Source organism: Penicillium rubens (assembly GCF_028828025.1).
Source record: "Penicillium rubens strain IBT 27055 chromosome Unknown utg000002l_segment0_segment0, whole genome shotgun sequence".
Classification (NCBI taxonomy): Eukaryota; Fungi; Ascomycota; class Eurotiomycetes; order Eurotiales; family Aspergillaceae; genus Penicillium; species Penicillium rubens.
Window position 1 is genome coordinate 5258934 of NW_026890600.1, and position 25217 is coordinate 5284150.

At 50.5% G+C, this 25217-nt stretch overlaps 10 protein-coding genes across 10 annotated transcripts; 6 read left to right on the plus strand and 4 right to left on the minus strand.

Annotated features, from left to right (window-relative positions):
• Positions 1-364: 364 nt before the first annotated feature.
• Positions 365-2014, minus strand: cp9 (putative serine carboxypeptidase; the record flags this gene model as incomplete). Its single annotated transcript, XM_061213036.1, has 2 exons — positions 365-1719; positions 1774-2014. The coding sequence occupies 2 exons, from the start codon at positions 2012-2014 to the stop codon at positions 365-367; spliced, it is 1596 nt and encodes a 531-aa protein (XP_061070057.1).
• A 1445-nt stretch (positions 2015-3459) lies between these two features.
• On the plus strand, positions 3460-7549 carry N7525_004493 (uncharacterized protein; the record flags this gene model as incomplete). The annotated part of the gene is made up of 3 exons (XM_002565718.2): positions 3460-4374; positions 4436-5464; positions 5816-7549. 3 exons carry the CDS (start codon positions 3460-3462, stop codon positions 7547-7549), a joined length of 3678 nt encoding a protein of 1225 aa, XP_002565764.2.
• A 981-nt stretch (positions 7550-8530) lies between these two features.
• N7525_004494 (uncharacterized protein) lies at positions 8531-9772 on the minus strand (the record flags this gene model as incomplete). Its single annotated transcript, XM_002565716.2, has 3 exons — positions 8531-8851; positions 8914-9117; positions 9173-9772. 3 exons carry the CDS (start codon positions 9770-9772, stop codon positions 8531-8533), a joined length of 1125 nt encoding a protein of 374 aa, XP_002565762.1.
• Positions 9773-11446: 1674 nt separating this feature from the next.
• On the plus strand, positions 11447-12316 carry N7525_004495 (nicotinate-nicotinamide nucleotide adenylyltransferase; the record flags this gene model as incomplete). Its single annotated transcript, XM_002565715.2, has 1 exon — positions 11447-12316. One exon carries the CDS (start codon positions 11447-11449, stop codon positions 12314-12316), a length of 870 nt encoding a protein of 289 aa, XP_002565761.1.
• Positions 12317-12532: 216 nt separating this feature from the next.
• N7525_004496 (uncharacterized protein) lies at positions 12533-13017 on the minus strand (the record flags this gene model as incomplete). The annotated part of the gene is made up of 2 exons (XM_002565714.1): positions 12533-12864; positions 12951-13017. 2 exons carry the CDS (start codon positions 13015-13017, stop codon positions 12533-12535), a joined length of 399 nt encoding a protein of 132 aa, XP_002565760.1.
• Positions 13018-13554: 537 nt separating this feature from the next.
• Positions 13555-14735, plus strand: N7525_004497 (J domain-containing protein; the record flags this gene model as incomplete). The annotated part of the gene is made up of 3 exons (XM_061213037.1): positions 13555-13825; positions 13886-14134; positions 14194-14735. The coding sequence occupies 3 exons, from the start codon at positions 13555-13557 to the stop codon at positions 14733-14735; spliced, it is 1062 nt and encodes a 353-aa protein (XP_061070058.1).
• Positions 14736-15528: 793 nt separating this feature from the next.
• Positions 15529-18995, plus strand: N7525_004498 (ubiquitin-ubiquitin ligase UFD2; the record flags this gene model as incomplete). Its single annotated transcript, XM_061213038.1, has 6 exons — positions 15529-15558; positions 15644-16278; positions 16337-16547; positions 16599-18642; positions 18694-18843; positions 18898-18995. 6 exons carry the CDS (start codon positions 15529-15531, stop codon positions 18993-18995), a joined length of 3168 nt encoding a protein of 1055 aa, XP_061070059.1.
• Positions 18996-19514: 519 nt separating this feature from the next.
• N7525_004499 (3-oxo-5-alpha-steroid 4-dehydrogenase family protein) lies at positions 19515-20659 on the plus strand (the record flags this gene model as incomplete). Its single annotated transcript, XM_002565711.1, has 2 exons — positions 19515-19628; positions 19682-20659. The coding sequence occupies 2 exons, from the start codon at positions 19515-19517 to the stop codon at positions 20657-20659; spliced, it is 1092 nt and encodes a 363-aa protein (XP_002565757.1).
• A 364-nt stretch (positions 20660-21023) lies between these two features.
• On the minus strand, positions 21024-22606 carry N7525_004500 (uncharacterized protein; the record flags this gene model as incomplete). The annotated part of the gene is made up of 7 exons (XM_061213039.1): positions 21024-21489; positions 21554-21652; positions 21714-21776; positions 21832-21886; positions 21936-22041; positions 22102-22136; positions 22198-22606. The coding sequence occupies 7 exons, from the start codon at positions 22604-22606 to the stop codon at positions 21024-21026; spliced, it is 1233 nt and encodes a 410-aa protein (XP_061070060.1).
• Positions 22607-23772: 1166 nt separating this feature from the next.
• Positions 23773-25060, plus strand: N7525_004501 (tyrosinase family protein; the record flags this gene model as incomplete). The annotated part of the gene is made up of 2 exons (XM_002565709.1): positions 23773-24275; positions 24331-25060. The coding sequence occupies 2 exons, from the start codon at positions 23773-23775 to the stop codon at positions 25058-25060; spliced, it is 1233 nt and encodes a 410-aa protein (XP_002565755.1).
• Positions 25061-25217: the final 157 nt, after the last annotated feature.

A 25217-nucleotide genomic window follows, 5' to 3' on the forward strand; every position in this document is an offset into this window, starting at 1 on the left:
TATAACGAACCAAATGTGGATGTATATCTCTTGGAAGAGAGCGTGATACTGCAGTAAGTAATTGGTTTGATATTTCTATTTTATTCGAAGAAACAAAGGCATGACGAAAAAACTCCGTTTGAACCCAGAGATCACATTGCTTTTGGTGATTTTCTTATATGATGCAACTATTTTTGTCGACATCGTCCGAAAGCTTTCCATTACCGTTATTGTTACGAGTCCGGCATGACCCATTTAATCAAATACTAACTTGACCTTGAATTTCGAAAATAGGAATAAATTCTAAAAAAAAGTACATGTTCTAAACCGATCTCGATTACCAACGCCCAATATTCGCCAGCCCCAACGCCCAAAGCCGCCCTAATCAACCAGCCCTCGGAGCAACAACCACATCCCTCACATACGAAAACATCTCGCGTGGTTTGTTCACAAAGACACTATGGCCAGCCTCACGGAATAGATGATACGACACACCACGCTCCTCAGTCCACGTACCCACAGCAGCAGCAGTGGGAGTGGCGGTCGACAGCGTAGTAGACGCGGGCGTATGCTCGAGCAGAAGCTGCTTGGTCGCCGACGGCGCAGCATTATCAGCAAAGAACGGCTTACTCGGCTTCTGCGCGAAGCCCTGCGCACCACGCCACGTCATATTCTGCAGCGAGAGTTCCGCGCCAAAGTGGTTGATCAACATATCCCACTCGCCTGAGTAGATATGGAGCGAGATGTTGTGGTTGGTAACCAGAGATGGGAGGATGAAGTACTCCGGTGGCACGGGCGAGGGCACTGAGAGGAGCGTATTTAAGATTGTGGAATTGCAGGCGCTGTAAAGTCCGCTGTTATCAACATGCAGGGCGGTCTGGACATCTGCACGGCCGAAGTACTCTGCCATCAGTGGGAGCTCTGAAACGGCGCTGCAGTCGTGGGATATGTCGTAGATGTCGAAGCAGCCACGGGTTGTGCGGTTGGCGGAGACGGCTGTTAGGTAGTCACTTGCTGTTGAGAAGACGGCGCAGGGGCCGTAGCAGGTTGAGTTGAAGATCGAGGTGCGGACTTCTTCCGGGGTTGTGGGTGAGATATCGCATGCCGCGTTGACGGCACTTGCTAGATCTCGACGTCGGAGGTTGAAGTACTCTGGGTTTCCGGGGATATGAATCCTAGCCTCGGGAGGGTATATGGTCGATTCTGCTAGCACGTCGTTGAAGCCGCAGGTTTCGTCCGCCTCGTCGAAGACAGATAGAACGTCTTCGGGAATTTGAAGGAGGCCCAACTGTGACCTGAGATATTTGCCCATTGCAACAGCCGCCATGGCTGCCCCATTTCCCCAAGATCCATCACCAAGGGACATCGAACGAACATCGAGAGGCAGAGAATCTTTACCCTCGAGAAGCTCTGATGCAAAATAGGGTATGTAGATGCCTGCATATGACTCCCCCATTAAGTGGATCTGCTTTTTCTGGAGGTGCGGGAAGTATTCGAAGAAGCCACGCAGCCACTGCGTAAAGTCCGTCGTTACCCGGTCATTGTCCTTAACCGGGTAAGGGAAGCTGGCTGTGGAGTAGCCAGTGCCGACGGGCTGATCAACGTAAAGGACATTGCCCAGCTTTGTCCACGAGTGTGGGTTGCGAATGAATTCAGTTGAATTGCCATCAAACGTAATGGGTCCATTGCCGGTCGTTAGACCTATCAAGGATGAGCAACCAGGGCCGCCATTGAACCAAACTATACAACTCTGTTAGCAACCACCTTTGCATGTCCTGTCCTATTCAGACTTACTGATCAAATTGTCATCATATGCCGGTTGCTCTGACTGGAATAGCCAAAAGAATATCTCATTTCCATCTGCCGTCCCCGGAACCGGAAGGCGACCAGCCCAGCTGGGTGGAAGGTCCGAAACGCCCGGCAAGGAATGTACTTCGAACCGTGCAGTATTGTATGAAGCAATTGCTCGTGAGAGAACAAAGCCAAGGGCTGCCCATAGGACATTAAAGAAGTATAGCAGTGCGGAGATATTCATGATTGGAACTCGCGCTTTGTCCAGCTATGATGATCCTTTCCCTTCGGCAAGTAATCGAGATGATATTGCGTAGTAAAGATGTAGGATGATCATGCAGATCAGATTCCACGTGGAAATCATGTTTCCTTTTTATCTCTTCCTTTTTAGACATGGTGGCGTTATTGAGCTATTGAGCGGGCATTTGTTGAGCCAGATTTGGGTGTCAATAAGGCCGGTGGGGTTATTGTGGCCAAAGACATGGCCAGTGGAGTTGGAAGATCCACGGAGCTGATATCCGTCTATAAGCAGTAGATGCCTCCTGAATCACGGTGATTTTATTCAGATCCGAGATGAAAGTGAGTATCAATTGGTGGGAGTTAAGTGGTGAAGGTAGGCGAAGTACAGGGTTGCCAAGGAATATTAAGGCCTTGTTTATCAGGCATAAGATAATTAGGCAATCAGGCATCAAGTTGCCAAGACATGAACCAAAAACATTCCGATCTCGACGAGAGGGGCCCTGCTTCATCTCTCCTCGATACTTCGTACTTACTTACTCCATACTCTCTGCACTCTTCTCTGCCAAGCTGGGACTATGTACGGAGTACGGAGTAGTTGGTAATGCGCAACTCGACTGCATCCAGTGGTTCCCCGAGAAAAGGAGACTCTCACGTGGCCAGTGCTGGTTTCAAGGTTCAAAGTGAGGCGACTAATCCCCCTTTTCTTTTTTTTTCCTAGGACATCAAATTCAGATAACAAGATTCAATCGGAAATGGAAAGATGTGACCATGTCGAGATATACCCAGTAGTCGGGGGGGGCTGCTCGCGGGTAGCAGCATAGGGAATGTCTGGTTGCGTCCAGCCGAATCCGGTGTAGATGCGATACAACACTCACTATATCAGTTCATCCCGGTCGCTTTGCCAACTCCTTTTCTTTCTTTTCTTTCTTTTCGTTCTTTGATTTGTCCATTGTGTCTTTTTACTCTCGGGAATTTGGTCTTGTTTGCTCTCTTAAGAGTATATGCCCTTTTCTGCTTTGGGATCTCATATACACTATTTGTTCTGAATTTATATTCTCTTTTTAATCGGATTCTTATACACTTCTTTTTTTTTTATTTCGGTGTGTTTCAATATTCTAATTTCCACCCGCTATCCTTTTACCTTCCAAAGTTCCTCCCTACCCTGCAACCCCCCTGATCGGAAACCACGAGGCGATCGACGCAGATCCAAGCAATCCTCGGCTCCACAGGAATTGACAGCTCACTTGCATCACTTTTCGGTGACTGCGGATTGGCTGCCTGCCTGAGGCAAACAGGGGGTTATTAAATTTGTGAGTGGGAGTTGCATAGGGGCGTATTCGCCTTGTTCTGTGCTTAGGCGCATGGCGTGGTCTCGCCATTGCCACCCCCAAAATCTTCCTTTTATCTGACTGTCTGAGCAGGGGAGGTTCAGATATACCGTGATTAGCGATGGATCTACAAGGCACAAAAGAAGCCCGGACCCAGGAGGAGGGCGCTGAAGGCCCTCTAGAGGCATATGGTGCTGGAGGTGGTCGTTCTAAAGAGTATCACAAGAATGAGGGGCGAGACTCTCACAATCGTGACGACCGATCTTCCATTCATCCTCTCCGTCGTCGTCAACAACCCTTCGCCTATCCTCATGGAGCTCGACAATCTGCACCGCCGGCACCAGCTGCTGTCACTCGGCTTCGGGAGCCCTCACCGTCACCGGAAGCTATCAGTATACCCCAAGAGTTGGGACTAGGGTCCCGGGATCTGCGCCTATTGCGCAAGGCTCGGCGATCTCCACCGGTTACAAAGAAGACCCTCAGCGAGCTTGATCTGCCCTGTATCATGAGCAACATCAACCTCCGTATGGACGCCAACTTCGACCGCGACCTGCACTTCAAGCCTGACCTAGACGGAGAGAAGGGCCAACGCAAGCGGAAAGAAGCCGCCGATTATTGGGACTCTTTGGCTGCAGAGATCAGTATCTACTCTTACCATGCTGCGACTGCCGATGCCACCACCGAGGAAGTCGAGTCGAGTGATGGTACTCGACGCACCTTCGATCCCCGTTTGCCCGCCCTGTTCGAGACATTGCAGGACGTCATCAAGACCCTTGTTCCGGAACGGGATCACCCAACTATCATGCAGAACTTGGAAGTCCCACTACTGATGCAGCAAATACGCAAAGGCGTTCTCGACATGCTCACGCTGGCCAAATGGCTGGCGAAACTCCTGAAAACACATTGCGCTCCGATGCGAGATGAGTGGGCAGATTCTATGGTCGAGCAAATCGAAAAGGGTTCACACTCCCAGGACCCCCAGGAGATTGTCAACGGCCTGCGAACATTATTTTCAATCCTAGAGGCGATGAAGTTGGTATGTCATATCTACCCCTTGCTGTTCTTGCAACGTTCCGAACTAATTCGTGGCTTGATAGGACGTCGCCAACCATCAGATCCGAGCATTCCGCGTTCTCCTCATCGAAGACACAGTCCCCTTCCTCCAAGAATACTTCCAAGGCAAGATGAACCGCGGCGGCTTCCAGGTCGAAACCGCCCGCCACTGGTACCTATCTGTGCGCGAACAAGCCCGTCGAGACGATGCAAATGCGGAAGCCCAAAAAACAACTCCAACCCCAGAAACAGAAGACACTCTTAAACCCCTCGAAGCCCTGTTCCGCGGCATCTCCGCCCAACTCCTCCAATTCAGTCCGCCCGTTGACTTTCCCGAAACCTTCCTCTTTGACTCCGAGCGCCTCTGGCAACTCCGCTCAACAGTTCAAAACCTAATCAACCTCGACATCGCCTGGTACATCTTCGAGTCCTACGTCAACAAACACAAGCGGTATCTCTCCACGCCAGAAGAAACCTACTCCACCTTCCGGTCACGCGTCTGGTCCCTAATGGAAGACGGCATGGACCTGGAGAACCGCGTCGCGGGGAACCCAGATAACAACGACGACGATCCCGACCACCGCGGCGGAAAGCGCTGGACGCAAAATATGCGCTGTATTGCACTGGAGATTGCCCGCTTTGCATGTGCCGCGCTGCAGCTCGACCCTGTCGTCGCGGACGAGGTCATTATTCCCATTGAGGAAGCGCTCGAATGGCATCTCTCGAACGAGACCGATCTCTTCATCTTCTTCCAAAATAGCATGCGTAGCAAGATTCTTGCTACCACCCTGGCGGCGGCCCGCAGATTCTTGCCGCTGTCACCGTTGGCGATCTGTGAGTCTCAGCGGGCTCCTCTATCTGCCGCTTTGGGTCCTGCTGCGCCACAGACTGGAACTGCGGGTGCGTCTGGATCAGTGAGCACTTCCTCGCTGGTGCTGACGCCACAGCAGTCGGATATCGAGCGTATCGGGATGCGTCTTGCTCATATAGGCGTGCTGCATTGGCGTGTTTGGGCTCCGTTGTTGTACCTCCGAGATGAGATTGCAATGGTGGAGCTTGGACAGCCAGCATTGGTATAATCTGCTCTTGTTTTGGTCTTTTGCTCTTTGCTCTTTGGATTTTCGGTGTTGGTTATTTTTATTATTTTTTACCTGCTGTTTTCGAATGTTTCGGTTGACTTGCTTTTCAGCGCCTTGCATTTACTGCTTATTGGGGGGAGTTTTATTATTCACACCGTTTTACTGACACAAGGGGCTCTCGGTGTTATATTTTGTCTGGGAAATAGAAGGCGCATATAATATTTATTTGTTATATCAACTATTAGTAGAGGTCCTAACAAATGACAGTCTACTCTATACTAAACCCAACAGAACCCTGGAAATACCAAGAAGTAACGAACTCAATCCGACCCAGTGCCACGGTAGCCGCGAACGTCAATGGCCCGTGCACCGATCAGCAATCCACCTTCAAGAATCCCGAGATCCCCTTCCAAAGCCCATGCATCCAGCCTAAAATTGCCGTTACAGGTCTTCCGCACAGCCAGACACGGAAATCCGGTATTTACCGTGCTCGTGATTGTGCCTGTACCAGGAAGTCCAGACCCCGCACCCAATGCCACCCTTGGCAAGCAAACACAAACAAACCCCCCAATGCGTCTCACTGCAGCACTGTACTCCCCAACCCACCCTTGGCTTGCATGTTTGAAATCAGCACAATTGCAGCGCATCGCGCGCGCAACGGGCATCCAATCATCTGGTACGAAGGGTGTTCTTATTGAGCGTATTGCAGCGGAGTTGACGTTGCATTCACGGTCACAGGCGCAGTTGCAGTTGCAGTTGTCGGCTGCCGCGGATGGTGTTGCAGAGGGTATCACTAGTAGTCCCAATGCCAACCCCAGTACCAGTGCTAGTGCCACCACCGGGCTAAGCCAAGATCGACGGGTCGATCTGCGGCTGGTGTCGACAAAAACTCGGTCAACTAAGACCAAGACCAAGACCCAGACCGAGTCGGCAGGCTTGTCAAGATCAAATCCTGCGCAACCATGGAGCATTCTCAGTATCGATATGGGGGTTCAGAATCTCGCATTCGCGCATCTGCGAGTGCCCCGCTCTGGGACCCCAGGTGTCGGGATAGACGCAGCGAACCCCAAACTCCCAGAGTTAACGGCCTGGCACCGACTCGCTGTTTCGGATATATCGAGTTTGAACCTAATACCCGGGGATAATACCAGTATAATCAAACCCGAACCAATATCAGGATCTGGTGATGCCATGGAATCATCCCAATCCAATCTCCCAATAGAAACGGAAAAAGACCCGTCCGCCAAGGTCGCCCAATCCTCAAAAGAAAAAGACTCCTTCTCGCCTGACCTCTATGCTGCAAATGCCTACACCCTAATCTCATCACTCATAGCTGCATACCGCCCCACGCATGTGCTCATAGAGCGTCAGCGCTTTCGCTCGGGCGGGGGCAGTGCCGTCCTTGAATGGACGCTGCGAGTTGGCTTGTTGGAGGGCATGCTGTACGCTGTTCTGCATACGCTTCGACAGGAGAGGTGCGGGGAAGTTGCGGATTTGGTTGTTCGAGGCGTTGAGCCGAGACGGGTAGTGAGGTATTGGCTTGAAGGTGGTTCTGGAATATCAGATTCGGGGAAAGGAGACATGGAAAAATCCGAAATCGGGGGAAAGGTGAAGGAGAAGAGACCCAATGCTCGAGAAGTGAAGAAGGCTAAAATCGATCTTGTTGGACGGTGGCTTTCTGCTGCGATGCGGGGTACCAATTCTTGCCCGGAGACGGGAGGGGGTATGAAGAAGCACAAGCTGGGTATTGCTGCCGACAATAAGATAGTGCTTGCGGATAAATCCGAGTGTCCTGCTCTGCATGGTGTTGCGGGTGCGTATATGCGGAAATGGCAGGGTCAGACGCAGACGTCGAAGAAGGGGAAAGGGAAGGGGTCTCGTGCTTTGAAGAGTGGATCTATTCCTCCGTTGCGTGTATCCCCTCAGTCTGATATGGTGAACGAGGTGGCTGCTGTTGATCCGGGGAAACTCGATGATCTGGCGGATTGTTTGTTGCAGGGTGTGACATGGGTTGAATGGCAGATTATGCGGGAGCGGGTTGTGAGGGAAGGGGTTGAAGCGTTGGATTCGATACCATAAAGATATCAACATTCATTCTGAGTGGCGCAGGCAGGATGATGATGGGAGGATGCATGCCTTCTAGGAATGAAGCTGGATATTCGAATTCTGTATATTATTCTGATGTACATTAATACTCTCGAATGTACAAATGACATGAGATATCAACTCAAAGCTCTACTATACTATATATCCACGTCCCTATGTGTTGTTCCTGACACAGCCCAAGATCGACACTGATCGACAGGTCCGTCACGGGCCAAGCCTTACTATAAGCTCTCCGGGATAGAGAGCCTCGTCCACTACATTCTTACGTATCTTACAAATGAAGTAGAGATATTTTTTTGGTAAACAGGCAAATGCCTCAAGTCAATTCAGGGTTTCTAACCTTGGATACCGATATTGCTCACAGCATCGGCTTTCGACACGGAAAGAAAGACACGAAGACGAAAAAACAACGCAAAGATCATTCGCAAAATGAAGATCTGTAAAGATCACGCAAGATGGATTTTTTCCCTTCACAACAGAAAAGGGGCAAGATCCAGTCCTCAAAGCAGACGTGTCACCACCCGTCAAGACGATACGAAAGAAAAGGTTCCGAGTCCAATGGTGAATGGCTCAATTTCACATTGGAGAGTAAAAATGTAGCGCAAGGAAATGCCACGCCAGGAGTATTGAAGATCGAGGACCGCGGCTAGAATTGAGGTTCGCCTGCAAAACGTAAACAAGCAGGCAGGGAAAGCTTGGGCCCAGAACAATCCGGCATGACAAGACCATTGCAAGAATAGAAGAAGTCGAAAAGAAGAAACATGGCAAAAAATGGAGCGTAAATAAGAAGTGAAATCGAAACCGTATGTACCGAAACTTGTCAAAAATAGGTACAGTACCAGCACGCCTCTGCGCGAGTAGAAGGAAATCGGAACTTTCTCTCAGATCATTAACAAGCTCGCAACTCGCTGCCATGTGGAGGTGGAGCCTCCCCTCACCTTAGCAGTGTGTTGTTTAGATGAAATGGCGGCGCCAGTTGGCCAAGGAAGGCTTGCCAGTGGGGGTGCTGCTGGGCGATGGCTGGCCGCTGGAGGAGGGGATAGGCTTGATGCTGGCGCTAGCGGAAGGAGTCCGGGTGGCGAAACCGCTGGAAGAAGGAGTAGGAGTGCGGGTGATGGGAATGCGGGTGGAGCTGGTGTATGGGCGGGTAGTGGACTCCGACACGGTCTCACCGTTGCCCTCACCGTTGCCATTGCCATTGCCATTGCCATTGCCGTTGCCGTTGCCGTTGCCGTTGCCGTTGCCGTTGCCGGGGGTCTGGGTCTCCGTAGCACCCTAGAAAAAAAAAAAGAATGTTAATTTTTGATGTGCCAGTTAAGGGAATTAGCAACACGTACAGCAGTCACAGTCTCAGTGACGGTAGCAGTAACGGTAACAGCGCCGCAAGAACCAGAACCAGAACCATTGCCGGCCTCACCGGAGGGAGTGGGAACCTCAACGATAGTGACGGTCTCGGTCTTGGTGCTGTTGATAGTAGAAGTGCGAGTGCGGGTGATGTCCCCAGCGGACTCGGTGGCCGAGGCTTCAGAGCCAGACTGGGTCTATATCAAAGTTAGCTCAAAGTTACAAAGCATAAGATATCAGAAGAGCACATACGGCAGTGACGGTGTGCTCCCGAGTGGCAGTCTTGGAGATGGTAGTGGTAATGACGCTAGTGGAAGTTCCAGAGGTCACAGTGTAGGTCACAGTAACGGAGCCATCGCCAGGGACGTCAGTGCCAGCGGGAGCGGACACACTGCTAGACACGCCGGAAGAGGACTTGGTAGGAAGACCAGTAGGGCGGGAGCTGATGGGAGTGCGGGTGACCGCAGGCTTGCTGCTAGAAGCGACAGGCGAAGAAGAGCCAGCAGGCACAGAGGAGCTCACAGCAGGGGTCGAAACAACCGAAGAGGAAGGAACGACGGAAGGAGCAACGGAAGGAGCAACGGAGGGAATGGAGCTGGAAGCCACCGAGGGAGCAGAAGAAGACTGCACGGTGGATGATTCCTCAGGAGCAGACACGGCAGAAGAAGAAGAAGCCGTAGGAGCTGGCTCGGCAGCAGTGGGCACAACGAGGACGGTCGAGGTCGAAGCTTCGGCACCAGGGGTGACGGAGCGAGCCAGGACGCGACGAGCATGGAGACCCTCGTGAGTGGCCTGGCCCACAGCAGCCAGAGCGGCCACAACGGCAACGGAGAACTTGTTCAAGACAACCATGATGAAGTTATTGGTAACGACGGTGGATACCAAGAAAAAGTCAAGGTGGGATGAGAGAGATGTCAAGAGCAAGAATGCGCGAGCGACCTTGGGAATTTAGCGAGTTGTTTAAGTGAGTGTGTTGAGGAAAGAGCGACTGAGCAAAGTGCGAAATCAATTCGCAGGGAAGGAACGTATGGCTTCTCACAGAGAAGGAAAAGAAGTCAAGAGATAACAAGCTTGAAGAAGTAGAGAAGAGAGAAGAGAGAAGAAAAGAGAGCCCACGTAATTAACTCATTTTCCTTAATTTCCTTAATTTCCTTAAATTAAATCATCGATATCGATTTTAATTTAATATTATACTATGAAATCCTCCGTAGTACGGGAGTATCTTAAAATCCATTCCATTAAATGTCGGTAATACCGGTGGATCGACGGTATATATGCATCTCCACTGTCTCAGGAACGGACATCTCATTGGACCATTGGCATTTATCCCGAGCCCGTGGGCACCGGGGCTGTGACCTTTAATCTCACATAAAAATCTCATATGATATTGTTGCCTATGAGCCTCTTAAGCGACCTATTAAGGTGAGGTGGCGTTGGTGGCGTCACCGGCTATCGACATATCATTTTCGATAGAGTGCTTAATAGGGGGTCATTGAACTTATGTTGTATGGAATATGTTGTGTACCTTTTGTACTCCGGAGAGCATGTCCCCAAACGGCTTTTTAGGGCACGGACATACATGCACGCGTATATATCAGAGTAGTCTGACAATATCCGGGGCCACTTCTATAGGCCCGTCTACAATGTAGATGCTAATGGGGAAACACAGTCCGAGAATCCAGACGATCATTGTAGAGAACAATACGGCTAGGTGTCCGGAACATACGGGAAAAGGAATTGAAAGCTCTAATGTTCAGCCCCGACTCTACTCGGCTGTAATAATACGGGATACACAATACAATGGCCGTGGGTTTCACATAAATCAGGCTGCCGTGTCCCAGGGTCCCCCGCTTCCCGCCATTTTTCGGGATATAAATTGGTCTTTGAAATAAAGATGGCATTCTGGACTCCACGGGGTAGTCTATCTACTAATTTCCCATACTGTTAAAGATGAAGATGTACACAATTCACTCTAAATGCCGTCCATACTGGAGTTGGTGGGGCACATTGATCAAATCTGCCGTCCACGGGTGTATCGGATGAAATTGATCAAAGAGGTCTAGGCAGGGCTACCAGCACGGCCCTTGTACTTCCAAGGTTGGGTCTTTCGTTTGCAAAGTGTTTCATTTCCCGTAGCACCGAAGCGAGAATTCAGAAAGCCTTGTTTGTGGAGAGGGATCATCCCTGTCATGCACAGAATTGAGATGCCGATACGGAGAAGCTTTCCAAGATGAAACATCCTACTTGAGATTTCGCCCCTGTCTCTACTACCCCTCCTCAACTCCGCAAATTGCTAGGGACTGGTAGCAAATTGCTAGGAATTGCTCATAATTGAGGAGATCTCAATTCTGTGAACCATGGCACATGCTGGAGCCATCTTCTGGAAATATCTAAATCTTGGGATGCCGATCTCGATATCGAAGGCGGTGACGGTGACGTCTTATCGTGACACCTGCATCCCGCATCACAACATTTGAACCTTGGAACCTTATAGATCACCTATGACGTGGAGTTAAAACAATTGACATGTCCTTCCAAGCCCTCCGATCCCAGTATGCCTCACTGCTGAAGCGGTTTCTAACCTCAACCAAAGACTTCGAGGTCTTAACAACCATCCCGCCCGATCACTCCGCAGAATCAGAAACACTCTATGTCTTAGATTCGTCCTTCAATCCCCCCACCCGCGCCCACCTCCGCATTGTCACCACGGCACTTCTAGAAAATCCCCAGCCCCGCCCTCGCGTTCTCCTCCTTCTCGCGACCCAGAATGCGGACAAGCCATCCAAGCCAGCTTCCTTCGAAGACCGGCTCGTGATGATGGAGCTGTTAGCTCGGGATCTCCGTGCCCACCTCGCATCGGCACCGGCCTTCGCTGCCTCGGGATTCACACATGCTGTCGAAACTCTCCCGTTGATTGATATTGGCGTCACAAAAAAGCCCTATTTTATCGATAAAGCTGCTGCCATAGAGACATCGGATTCTTACCCTGTGCCTCTGGAGCAGGTCCATCTTACGGGTTACGATACTTTGATCCGGATCTTCAATTCCAAGTACTATCCTCCGGAACATACCTTGAAACCTCTGAGACCTTTCTTGTCAAAGCACAGGCTGCGTGTGACTATGCGGCCGAGCGATGAGTGGGGCGGGAGAGAGGAGCAGCTGGGGTATGTGGCAGCCCTTGCTAGAGGGGACCGAGATGACGAGGGTGCACGTAGGGAGTGGGCCGAGCGGATTCAGCTTGTCGAGGGTCGTACCCCTACTGACCAGCCCGTGAGTTCAACTAGAGCCCGCGAGGCGCTGCAATCGGCTCCCCAGGACCTCGACTGCTTGGTTCCTGAAGAGGTGCGGCGGTTCGTGCTATCGGAGCACCCGTATTCCGGAAATTCCAAAGTGTAGATAGACGGAATAACTAGGGAGACTCCTACAGCCTATGTCCAACTTGTATAATGATAATGCATGAATAATTCATAAACCCATATTCACTGACACTGAGACCTGAGGTCAACTATTTCCCAAAACGCACAACTAAACCACTTTTGATACACATATTGTACAGGACAGCTCGCGACACCAATACAGCAACGCGATCTTCGCATAGTTATGGCACCTTAATCATGACGCATCCTCTTCCTCTTCCCTCTTACCTAGAGTGTACGCCAGCCCACCACCGACCATGTTGACCAAAGCCAAACCCATAGTCGCACCGCGCACGACGCCCCGAACACCAAACTTCTTCATGAATGGCTGTCGACGGCGGGCTGCGAGAAGCAGATACAGCCCGGAGAAAGCTGCGCTAATGCCGGCAGTGTCCGTCTTGAAGCCCTGTAGGTTGGCATAGCTGGAGAAAATCAGCACGGGTGGGAAGAGCATCGGGAAGAACTGGAAGGGGCGCATGTGCTGGGCTGTGATCATGGAGGCGAGCAACGTGGGTGGGAATGAGTTTTCTAGGTTGAGAAACGACATCAGTGAGTGACCACTTGCGACATTGCTTGCCTTGACGGTTGCGCCAGGCTATTCGTAGGCCACTTACCACCCCAGGCCCGGAAGCGCTGGATTACCGTCTGCTTGGTCTTCTCGACAGTTGAATCGTCCGCCATGTTGAGGTATTGAGCTTCGAAGCAGGACTTATTTGATGAATACGGAAGACCGTTTGGAGCTTTGGCAGCCAAGAATTGAGGTTGCTGCAGGTATATCAATGAGACTGGTGTGCTTTAATTGAACTGAATGGGTCTGAGCAGCACTCACAATTGAATATCACCGACTTGGAAAGGTTGGAAGGTTTATCAGTTCGGCAAGTGATGTTATCGCAGTGTCCAGACATTCCGGCGCTTGGCAAAGACACCTAAGACCACGCTTTTTCCCCAATTTATGTCCGCCGAATCAGCCACACCTTGTCACTTTGCTTTCGCTGCATCTTGATCAGGCCAATATTTTGCTCTGGCCATCTCATCGCACGTTTGATTAATCTGCCAGACCAACCATATCTCGTGCGGGATTGTTTCTCCTTTATCCGCGGTCCCACGCCACCCTACAACATACGCCCTCCGGATTCTCTCAAACCCCCTCTTCCCTCCTACACCAGCAAATAAGTGCCGTTTAGGATTTATCGTATTTCCCTATAAACTACGGTTGCTATGCCCTCGGCTTCGGCATCTGGCTCTGACGCCAAACGCGGGGGTGCGACGTCGCGCGACCATCAGCAGGGCAACCAGGATCGCAAGTACACGGATGACCAGAAAGCCGCCGTGCTTCGGATCCGAAAATGTCAGCCTACGGCATTTTACGAAATTTTGTTAGTCGAGCGCTCGGCAACGGACAACGAGATTAAGAAGGCGTACCGGAAACAGAGTTTGTTGACGCATCCCGATAAGAATGGGTATGAAGGTGCAGATGAGGCGTTTAAGAGTGAGCAATGACCAACCCTGGCCCAGCTCTTGACATATTGATTCTTACCCGCGGTGGCAGTGGTCTCACGGGCTTTCCAGATCCTCTCCGATGAGGAGAAGAAGTCCAAGTACGACAAATTCGGCGGCGATCCTGATAGCAGGTTCCAGCCCGGACCGAGTGCTTCGAGCGGCGCATCCCCCTTCAGTGGGTTCGGCGGTGGTGGTTTCCCCCGTGGTGGTGCGAGATTCGACGAGGAGGTCTCAGCCGAGGAGATGTTCAACCGGTTCTTCAACGGTGGATTTGGCGGAATGGGCGGTGGTGGTTTCGGTACTACTACCCATCCCTCTGGTATTCGCTTGACCTGAACTAATCGTGTGCTACTATAGGTGGTCCGCAATTCGTCTTCAACATGGGAGGCGGCCCGGGTTTCCGAGTGCATCAGTTTGGAGGCCAGGCGCCCCGCCGCAGACCTCGCCCAGCAGCCGCCGAGCAGGAAGCTCAAATCGATGCCCGCAGTTTCCTTCGCCAACTATTGCCGCTTATCATTCTATTTATCCTGCCGCTCCTCTCCTCTCTCTTCTCTGGCCCCTCAGCCCCATCCGGACCCTCCTATCGCTTTGATACCCCCGTCTCCCCGCATACACTTGGCCGCTCGACCCCGAAACTTAATCTCAATTACTTTGTGAACCCCCTCGATGTGGATAACTTTAGTGCCCGAAACTTCCGAGAGCTAGACACGCGCGTGGAGGTGGAATATGTCAGGACACTGCGGAATGAATGTGACGCCGAAGCCCATGAGCGGGAAAGGAGGCTGCAAGAAGCGCAGGGGTGGCTCTTCCCTGATGTTGAGAAGATGAAGAAGGCTCGTGCAATGGAGATGCCGAGCTGTCGACGTCTGGATCAACTGAAGATGAAGGGGAGATACTAAATGCACTGTGGACTTTGGAGGCTTACGCCGCATCTTTTCATGGCATGTTGTTTCTTTGTTGGGCTCTTTTGCAAAAGAACGTGCTCTAATATCATTAGCCCATCCACAAGGTGGCATCTATGGGAGTTTCAGTTCATTAGCTGTATATTTTATTTTTCCTAGAGTTTCGAATGCATCTAAGATATCAGTGGCTTTGTCTTCTTCCGAGGTTTGGTTAAACTGCGACATTTGGTTTCATCTCTGATGTCACGTTCCGGTTGAGATGCATGGAGATATATCACATCACAGTATTGTTTGTTGAGGTTGTAGCCATAAATCTGTTATTGCTTGACTTGATATTCAATCATCTGATAGTTCAACGTATGAAAAAATACATTCATAGGAAGGACTAAGATGAGTGTACCATGCATGTAAATACAGATAGTGACTTTGGAGGTACATAGTTTTATGTGGTGAGACCTTGAAATAAGAAGTACCCATCCTGTATCTCGTCCTACCATGGACAATGAGATTTGCTTAGTCAAATTTGATCACGGCCCCGGGGCGCTGAATCTCGAATCAGAACAGAAAGGAATCTCGGCGATCATCACGGAATCACAAACATCTCGTTCACCTTCTCCAGATTCTATACTTTCCCCCGCTTTGAGGCTTAGGAGCAGCCTTATTCCGCTTTCACGCCTCCTTATGATTCCCACACGATCACGACAATATTGATATTCTGCCGACCCGATCCACCGGATTAGCGGTCTTGCCAAACTTTCAAAAACCGCTTATCGTCTGACTTGGAGTCAATATGTCGGATACACTTTCTGACGCAGACAAGGTCAGTTACTTGTTGTGCTCAAATTACGAAGCAATCCCGCCCCCGCAGTGACACGGAGACTGACATATCTTTTCGATAAAAAAAGATTCGCAACAAGCGACTTGCGAAGCTCTCAAACCCGGTCCAAGCCTCCGGAGACAGCAACTCTGAATCGGCACAGAGCTCAGCTAACACATCTCCATCACATTCACCACTGTCCACTCAGCCACCGAGCCGTCTTTTCAACGCGCCACCAACCCCGCAGCAGTCAGAGGGGAAGCGGATCAAGATCACACCGGCCGCGGCTACACCAGACCGACCACGATCCGCCGCTCCCTCAGCCCCGAGCACCCCTCCACCTCAGAAAATTGAAAGCATCGAGGCTTTCGAAGACCGGACACTAAGCGCCGTGTTCAGAGTGACCCTCAAGGAAGAAGGGCAGCGTGATATTCATGGCAACCGCACTTACTTACCTGGACTTCGGACTGAACTGCAGGATGAGGGCCAGGATCTGCGCATCCAGGTCGCGGTTCTAGATCAAGCCCTCCTAGAGGCCGCATCAAAGGCCGAGAGACAGCGTCCCCTTGACTATCTGCTGCCATGCTGGAAGCGCATCACAAAGCTGTACAAGGGATTGAGGCGGACGGGAGATGAGGACCCAAAGTATCAGGTTCTCTGTGAGGCGCGGCGTCTATGTATGAGCTACTGTATCTTTGCGATTACGATGCCAGAGATGTTTGGGTTCGTTTTTCTGGAATGCCACTGCATTGGCACTAGATACTGACTGTCAGGACTATAGGAGCGAATGGTCCCCGCAATCATCGTTGGCCTCGTACCTTCTCATCGACCCTGAGGATGACAGAGGAATCGATTTCGAATTTATCAATGAGGCTGTCAGAAGATTTGACGAAGACGACTCTGTCAAGCCTGCTTTCATATCTGCCGTCGAGCAGTTGAGCGCGCAGCTTTCTTCTATGAATGTTAACGATGACTACAAGTCATACGCTATTGTAAGCTAAGCGCCCCAATTTCCTTGGACCACGTCTGACCAGTTTGTTCAGGCTCTTCGAAATCTTGTTCGCCACGGTTCCATCGCTGCTGCAATCACGGAATCGTCCATTTTTAACAACACGAAGGACCCTGCTCAATTCGAGAAAACCACTCTTTTGGGTCCATGGTTCCGCCTCTCACCTCTCCAAGCTAACGTCACCATGTCTTATTTCTCTAGTCCCAAAACCCGGGACCAGGCTTACATTTCCAATGCCCAGCGATCGCTTCGAATGACACAGCAGATGCTTAGCTCTGATCTTCTTGACGTTATCAACCATCTCATTCGGGCCTCGAAAGAGGCTCGGGACCGTGTTTTGGATTGGTTCGCTACTGCTATGAACATCAACCACAAACGACGGGCGATGCAGGTCGATCCGGAGCAAGTATCGTCTGACGGCTTCATGTTCAATATCACAACTTGCCTCGATCAGCTCTGTGAGCCATTCATGGATGCAGCATTCACCAAGATCGACAGAGTCGATGCAGATTATCTCCACCGCGATTCTCGAGTTGACATGCGGGATGAGACCAAAATCAATGCCGATCAGCATGCTTCCGACGCTTTCTACTCCAAGAAGGTTGAAGGAACATCAAACTTTATCACTGAAATATTTTTCCTGACTGTCGCAGCTCATCACTACGGCAGTGAATCATTGACGTCAAAGATGGAGCAACTCGAGAAAGATGTGCGACATATGGAGAGTACAATCACTAAATTCGAACTCGAGCGAGTTCGCTGGCTTAACAATCCGCAGCAATTGCGCACCTTCGATACGGCCCTGAAGAAGTACAAGGACAAGCTCGACCTGGGTATTGCTCTCAAGTACAGTCTGCAGGGTGTGTTGTTTGACGAGCACTGGCAAGCTCGTTCCATGCTATTCATGCGATATGTTACCGTGTGGCTTCTGAGACTCGTCTCGGGAAAGAACTTCCCCAAGGAACAGGTTACCCTTCCTCTTCCAGAGCAGCAGCCTGAAGTCTTCAAATGTCTACCAGAGTACTTCTTGGAGGACGTTGTGAGCAACTTCAAGTTTATCATGTGGTGCATGCCACAGATCATTACCGCCACCCAGGGAGATGAGTTAGTAATGCTCTGCATCACATTCCTGGAGAGCTCCGCCTATATTAAAAATCCCTACCTGAAAGCCGGACTGATCTCCATTCTGTTCCGAGGCACCTGGAAACGCCCTGGTGGCGCCAGCGGTGTTTTGGTCGACCTGCTCAACTCAATGCCATTTGCCAACGAGCATCTCCTCCATGCGGTCATGAAATTCTACATCGAGGCAGAGTTCACGGGAACGCATTCGCAATTCTACGACAAGTTTAACATTCGTTACGAGATCTTCGAGATCATCAAATGCATCTGGCCCAACACTCTGTACCGGGAGAAGTTGTCCATTCAAGCCAATCAGAACCTGGATTTCTTCGTCCAATTCGTCAACCTCCTACTGAACGATGTGACTTATGTACTCGACGAATCCTTCGGTGCTTTCAAGACTATCCACAACACTCAGACAGAGCTGAATACACAGGGCAACTCAATGGATGATGCAACCCGCCAGCAGCGGGAAGAGCATCTTTCATCAGCGCAGCGCAGCGCGAAGAGCTACATGCAACTGACTAACCAAACCGTATCAATGCTCAAGCTATTCACCGATGCGCTTGCTGACTCGTTCACAATGCCTGAAATTGTGCAACGATTGGCAGACATGCTGGACTACAACCTTGACGCAATGGTGGGACCCAAGAGCTCGAACCTCCGAGTGGATAACCTGCAGGAATATGGCTTTAACCCCCGCGCTCTTCTGAGTGAGATTGTGGATGTCTATCTTAACTTGATCAACAAGGAAAACTTCATCTTGGCTGTTGCCCGTGATGGCCGATCATACAAGCCAGCCAATTTCGAAAAGGCGGCCGATATCATCCGGAAGTGGTCACTGAAATCCCCCGAGCAGCTCCGTCGCTGGAGTCAGCTGCAGAAGAAGGTCCAGGCTGCCAAGGAGGCCGATGAGCAAGCGGAGGAAGATATGGGCGAGATCCCTGAAGAGTTCCTCGGTATGTCCCCTTTATGTGAACACTGTTTTTCGACAGCTACTAATCTTCTAGATCCTCTTATGTATTCACTCATGGACGACCCAGTCATCCTTCCCAGCTCGCGGATCTCCATCGACCGCGCCACAATCCGCTCGCATCTCCTCAGCGACCCCCACGATCCGTTTAACCGTGTTCCATTGAAGATCGAAGATGTGGTGGCTGGTGAGCAATTTTCCTTTTTCCAGTTGTTGATCCACTACTAACCACCTTTCTTAGACACCGACCTTAAGGCCAAGATCGAGGCGTTCAAAACAGAGAAATTAGCTGGCAAACGGAGGGAAATGGTGCATGATCGGATGGACACATCGACTTAAGGAAGTTTTTATGATCTAATTTGCAAGCTTGCTCTTTTAGGGGCATTTCCATTAGCGTTCACGGGACAGAATGCTACACTCCGTTTATGTGGAATTATGCCCCCAGGTTATTTACATGTCTGACTTTCTGTCGAGTAGAAATCAAACGAACCCAGTCCTGTCGCTAATTCGCTCACTCTGTGCAATTTGCCTGCTGTCATACCCTTTGTAGTTATAGGAAGGGTTTCGTTTGCACGACTGTGATTCGAAGTAGTACACTCCTTAAAGCTGACAATTTTCACATTGTCTCGCCAAAAGCTGTCCCCTTGATCGGTACTCCTTAAACTATTTGCTTTTTTTTAAAAAAAGAAAAAAAGATATAGAAGGAAAAATAAGTAAAAAAGGAGGAAGAGGAGAAAGAAGCAGGAGAAGTTGAACCCTGTGTAGCTCCTTATCCGGGACCCACCGCCTTCCGCATCACAAGCTTTTAAGCTTCTTGTTTATCCTCCGCGATCTTCTTCTTCTCTTCAACTATCAATTATGGGTGCGACTATTTCCACTTCTTGGGGAGCTCTGCCCTCCACTGCAGAGCTCTTTTCCCCAAGTCCGACTGTCTACACATCAGTTCTATGCTGCTTCCAATACTTCCCCCTGGTCAGGACCCTGAAGCCCTAGAATATGCTACAACACTAACTCGGTGAATTTAGATGACAGTAATTCAATGGATTTTGTCCTGGCATCCAGCAGGCAAGACCTCCTCGCAGTCCATCTTCAACGTCCCAGGTCGTATCGCCTGGTCTGCCATGGAGATTGTCGGCCCTATCAACTTGATATATAGCATGGTCACTCCATCGCCATATGCACCCTCATTCACTGATCTCCCTAAGTCCAACATCCTCATTGTAGCTCTGTACTGCATCCACTATTTCAACCGAGCCATCATCTCCCCTTTCTTCTCCGCCCCCAGCATGTCCCCAATCCACGCCGTCATCATGTCCTTCGCCATGGTCTTCAATTGGTTCAATTCAGCCTGTCTGGCCGGATGGTTGCGTGGATATACCGTCCCGACTATCCCAAACTTCCAAACAGCCAGCAGCGAAAGTCCATCTCCTCGCTCTGCGGTGGTCAATCTCCTCCCCACCGTGGGCGTAATCTTGTTTGCCATCGGAATGGCCGGCAACATCTACTCAGAGACAGCATTGTTCCGACTTCGGCGCGAAGAAGCCGAAAAACGCGCTGCCAAAAAGACAGATGATGGACCTCCGGCGGGAGCTGAAGCACAAGGCAGCCGAAACAAGTTCCACAAGGTCTACGTCATCCCGCCTTCCCGTGGTGTCTTCAGATACATCTTGTATCCGCACTACGTCTTCGAATGGCTGGAGTGGGTTGGTTTTGCTCTCGCTGGTACGGCGGTTGCGCCATTCTCTGCTCTCCCTGCATCTGTCTCGGCGTCTTCTGTGGGGATCGCTCCTCCGCTGCGTCTTGCGCCTTGGTTGGTGCCTGCTGCATGGGCGGCTGGTAAGCTCGCTGTGCCGCTGCCTTTGCCTGCTGTGGTGTTTGTTGCCAATGCTGTCACGAATATGTTGCCCCATGCGCGCTGGGGACGGAAGTGGTATGTTGAGAAGTTTGGGGAGAAGGCTGTCGCTGGCAGGGGGGCTGTTGTCCCTGGCTGTGCGTGGATGTGAAATTGAGGTAGCTCCTCCTGGTGGCTCTTTCCGTTCTTTTACTTTATTTCCACCTTCTTAATGACTGGCTTCTGGCCTTGATATCCAAATACGAACTATTTTTCTATGTGACCGAACTTGAGTTACTCGGACATCATGTCTGAGACAGAAGAAAAGCCCCTTCATCGGACCGTGAGCGGGAATGTAGAACGTTTGCAAACCCTAGTCCAGTGCGAAAATGAGATATCAGCTTTTTTGAGTAGGATGTGTAACAAATGGGCAACAGGCCCTTTTATTGCCGCCCAAACACAGCCTATATGGCTATATACTCTTTGGGTATCAATATACATATAACTTCCCAAGATATAACTCCCAAAATACAAAATTAAACCCTATCCTCCGCATTGACACGCAACCCACTCAGCGATCCCATCCTACTCAACTTCGAAACAACGGGAGGACTGGGCGGCGGCTCTGGAATATTCTGCTCACGCGAAACGATGACCTCAGTCGTACGAACGATGCCATCGCCCTGAACAGGCAATATCCTCTCCTCACTGGAATTGCTTCCTCGACTTCCAGCGTACGTCGCCGAGCCTGCCGTTGAAGCAATCTGGGAGCGCTGAATGTTCGGCTCGGCGTCGTACTCGGCGATACTGAGATTACCGCTTTTATGTCGGGATTGTAGCGGTGGACCCCTTGATCGAGACATTGAGTGCATCTTATATTTCTTGCTGCCGGGGTACTGGCGGCTCGTTTTTGATTGCGAGCCGTATGTGCCGAGGAATCTCTTGAAGAGTGGTTTGAGGGTTGGGAGGGTGCCGGCCATGATGCCTGTGTTGCATTCCGTGCTGTTGTTGGTTAGTATGGGGTTTGCAAGGTGGCCTTCGGATGCTTGTAGTATAGATAACTTACACGACCCATATCGTGAGGTTCGTATAATCCCAGAGGAAGTCGCCGGTTCGGCCGTAGTTGGGAAGGATTGAGAGCTTGACGAAGGCGGCTGCGCAGGCACTGCGAAGGAAGTAGAATGATTAGTATGGTTTACGATAGGGTTGGATGGGAAGTCACCCACAATATTCCTAGGCCCAAGATGCAGATTAGAGAGGCTTTCACTCGGCGATTGACTTGAAGATGACTGTCGATTATTGTATTAGTCTCTTATCTGAAAAGCCGATGTCCATGAAGCATACCGTAGCATAAAGACCGGTAGAACCGCGAAGATCAGGTCGGTGAGAATATTCAGTGCTATTTCAGTTAGGATATGCTTAAGTATACTCGTACGTATCAATCTCACCAGTGTTCGTATAGCTCAGAGTCAGAAGCTGTGTGGGAGTATAGCACTTCGATTTCACCGAGCTATCCCAATTTGATCGGATATCCTGACACTGGAAGATAAGAGTCTGTAATGAATCAAGCTGTTAACTGCTGTCCGCGATCGTATGTGGGGATAAGTTACGCACCAAGAAGCAGATTGCAGTGTAGAGTGTCATGAGGACTGCCATAAACCGGGTTCATCAGTAGTGGGCCAGGGAAAAGAGATAAAAGCCTTTACACACCAATGACCACCCAGATGAAGACCTTATATCCTTTCCGGGGTGCGAAACGAAGCAAAAATAAGCCAATTGATATCTTCACCAGGCCAATAGCCCACATGTAAATACCCTGGGTAGCATAATTCAAATGCATTGCCGTTACGGCCGTGTCTTGGACGTAGACTGTATGTCTACCGGCACCATATTTCACCTCGGGGACGATAATGGCGAAGCCACAGACAGACAGCAAGATCGTTAGGGCCATTGTATAATCATCCCATCCAACATTACGAATGAGGAATACGCGCACGTAGAACCTAGCCAAGACGGTGATCAACGCGGCGACAGTGGTGATAGCCGTGGCTATTATAATTCTAGGCCCTTGGTTAACATCTGGGAGGCTAACGTCTCCTCTATGAGCACTGTCCGACATGACCGTCGTAAAAGTTATGGAGGGCTCGACATTGAAAGGAAGAATCAAAATCAGGGATTATACTAGGGAGGGCAAATCGGGCAGGGCCATCAAAAGTATTAGCAGATTTAATCCATAGTGCATCGGGTCATAACTTTTAGATTACATTCAGCTCGACCGACAACAATTGTGGCTTTCTAGCCCAAGGAAGGCAAGTGGGTTGAGTTCGTATGGGGCTTTCATCTATTATACTCGAGACCGTAGACCAATTACCTGTTTCTACCATCTCTTTCACGCTCGGGTCGACACTCCCATTTCGGCTGTTCATAAGCGATGGTGCACATGGAATAAGACACAAAGCCATTCTCGGCGTTCAAGCTTGGTCCAACGCTAGCATGAGAAGAATGCTTTAACCCAATAGAATATGTTCTAGAATACGCCTCAGACCCGGGAACTGGGATGGTAGTTGGTCATTCGAAACTTGGCCAATGAGCAGACTTGGTACTTCGGTAAGAAGAGCTCCTGAAAGGAGATGAGCCTCGGGTATAGAGGAAGGTTGCATTGGTGGATTACAGTTCATCGGAGTTTACCCAGCTAGGGCAGCGGGTGTCTCTTCCGACATTGGCTTTTGACTGAATTCGATTTGAGATCTTGATGTGATTGGGTCTGTCGCTTAGCTGAATTTGCCAAGCCGCTGACCTCGGGAGGAACAAGGGGGCCACGAGGTGGCTGTTTTTGGTGATATCGTTGCTTCAGGTTTACTAGTACCTTTTGTTTTCTCCTATATCTTCGTGTCTCTTGGTGTATCTTGGTGATCTCCGGATTATAAAGGGTCGGTCCGTGAGTGGCCCGAAGAGAAGATGGAAGTGATCGTCTGGGAAATGTCCGGTGTCTCTTAATTTGCCCGTCTGTCCCGGCGGTGGAGAAAGCGGAACCTGGCCCGGTGCCCTAAATGGTCCCAGCACAAGGGGATCTCGCGATTATGGAGACTCTTAGGCAGGGAAAAAAATTGGATAGTGGCACGACTATCTTTTAGTTCGAGTCAAAAGTCCCAGATAGGGGTGATTGGCAAATGTATTTAGCTTAAATCGACAATCATGTCCGGATTCCTTCTTGATCAACATCTCTCCTAAAACCCTTGGTGTGGAACTTGCTGGTCTTTCAGAGGATCAAATATTCAACTCACCATGGTTGCTGTTTCCATCCTCACTCTGGGAGCTTTGTTCGCACAGGCGTGGGCTATGCCCACTGCCACTGAGAGTGCCGTTGCGAGCGCTGCCACTTCCACCGCTGCGTCCACCTCCCTGCCGGTCGCTGAGTCCCAGCTTGACGACCTGGCTGGGCTGGCATACAACAGCAGCATGAATAGTGTCTCGAGCGACTCAGACATTGAGAAGCGCGGTGGCTGTTCATTGAGCAAGCTGCGCATTCGTCGCGATTGGAGGGCTTTCTCTACCAAGCAGAAGAAGTCCTACATTAAGTCCATCCTTTGCCTCCAGGAGTTGCCCTCGCTCACTCCCTCCGATAAGGCCCCTGGTGCGCGGTCCCGTTACGACGACTTCGTCGCTACTCACATCAATCAGACCACCGGCATCCACTACACCGGAACCTTCCTGGCATGGCACCGGTACTACATCTGGAACTTCGAGGAAGCCATGCGCAACGAGTGTGGCTACACTGGCGACTTCCCGTAAGTCTAACAATCCTCCGCATAACTTAGGCCCTAATCTCTAACATAACCACAGTTACTGGAACTGGGGCGCTGACGCCGCCAACCTGGAAAAATCCCAGGTCTTCGACGGCAGCGACACGTCAATGTCCGGCAACGGTGCCTACACAGAATCCACCGGCGACATCCAGCTAAGCCTGGGTAACTACCCGGTCATCCACCTGCCCACCGGCACGGGAGGCGGCTGCGTCACCAGCGGCCCGTTCAAAGACTACTCTGTCAACCTGGGCCCGGTCGCGCTGATGCTGCCAGGAGGTGAAACGGAAAGCACAGCCAACCCGCTCGCATACAACCCCCGCTGTCTGAAGCGCGATCTGAGCTCCAAGATTGTCCATGACTACGCTAATTTCACTGCGATCGTGGACCTGATCCTGCGCCACGACAACATCTACGACTTCCAGATGAACATGCAGGGTGTCCCTGGCAGCGGCAACATCGGCGTCCACGGTGGTGGTCACTACTCCATGGGCGGTGATCCTTCTCGTGATGTCTTTGTTAGCCCTGGTGACCCTGCTTTCTGGCTCCACCATGGTATGATTGATCGCACTTGGTGGATCTGGCAGAACTTGAACCCCAGAAAGCGTATGAATGCTATTTCGGGCACTGGGACTTTCTTGAACGGCCCTCCTTCGCCTAACACTACCCTTGACACGCTTGTTGATATTGGTTATGCTGGTGGCGAGACTGTTGCTATGCGAGATATCATGAGTACCATCTCTGGTCCTTTCTGCTACATCTACCTGTAAACTGTGATGGTAAGTTATTGGCTGTCAATACTTATATCCCGGATATAGATGGACGGTTGGAAGATGACAAGAAAGACGGAGTGGCAGGAGTCATAACAGTATTCACAGCATAGAATTGTATATAATCCATTATTTAGATAGACCTCGAGAATAGAGT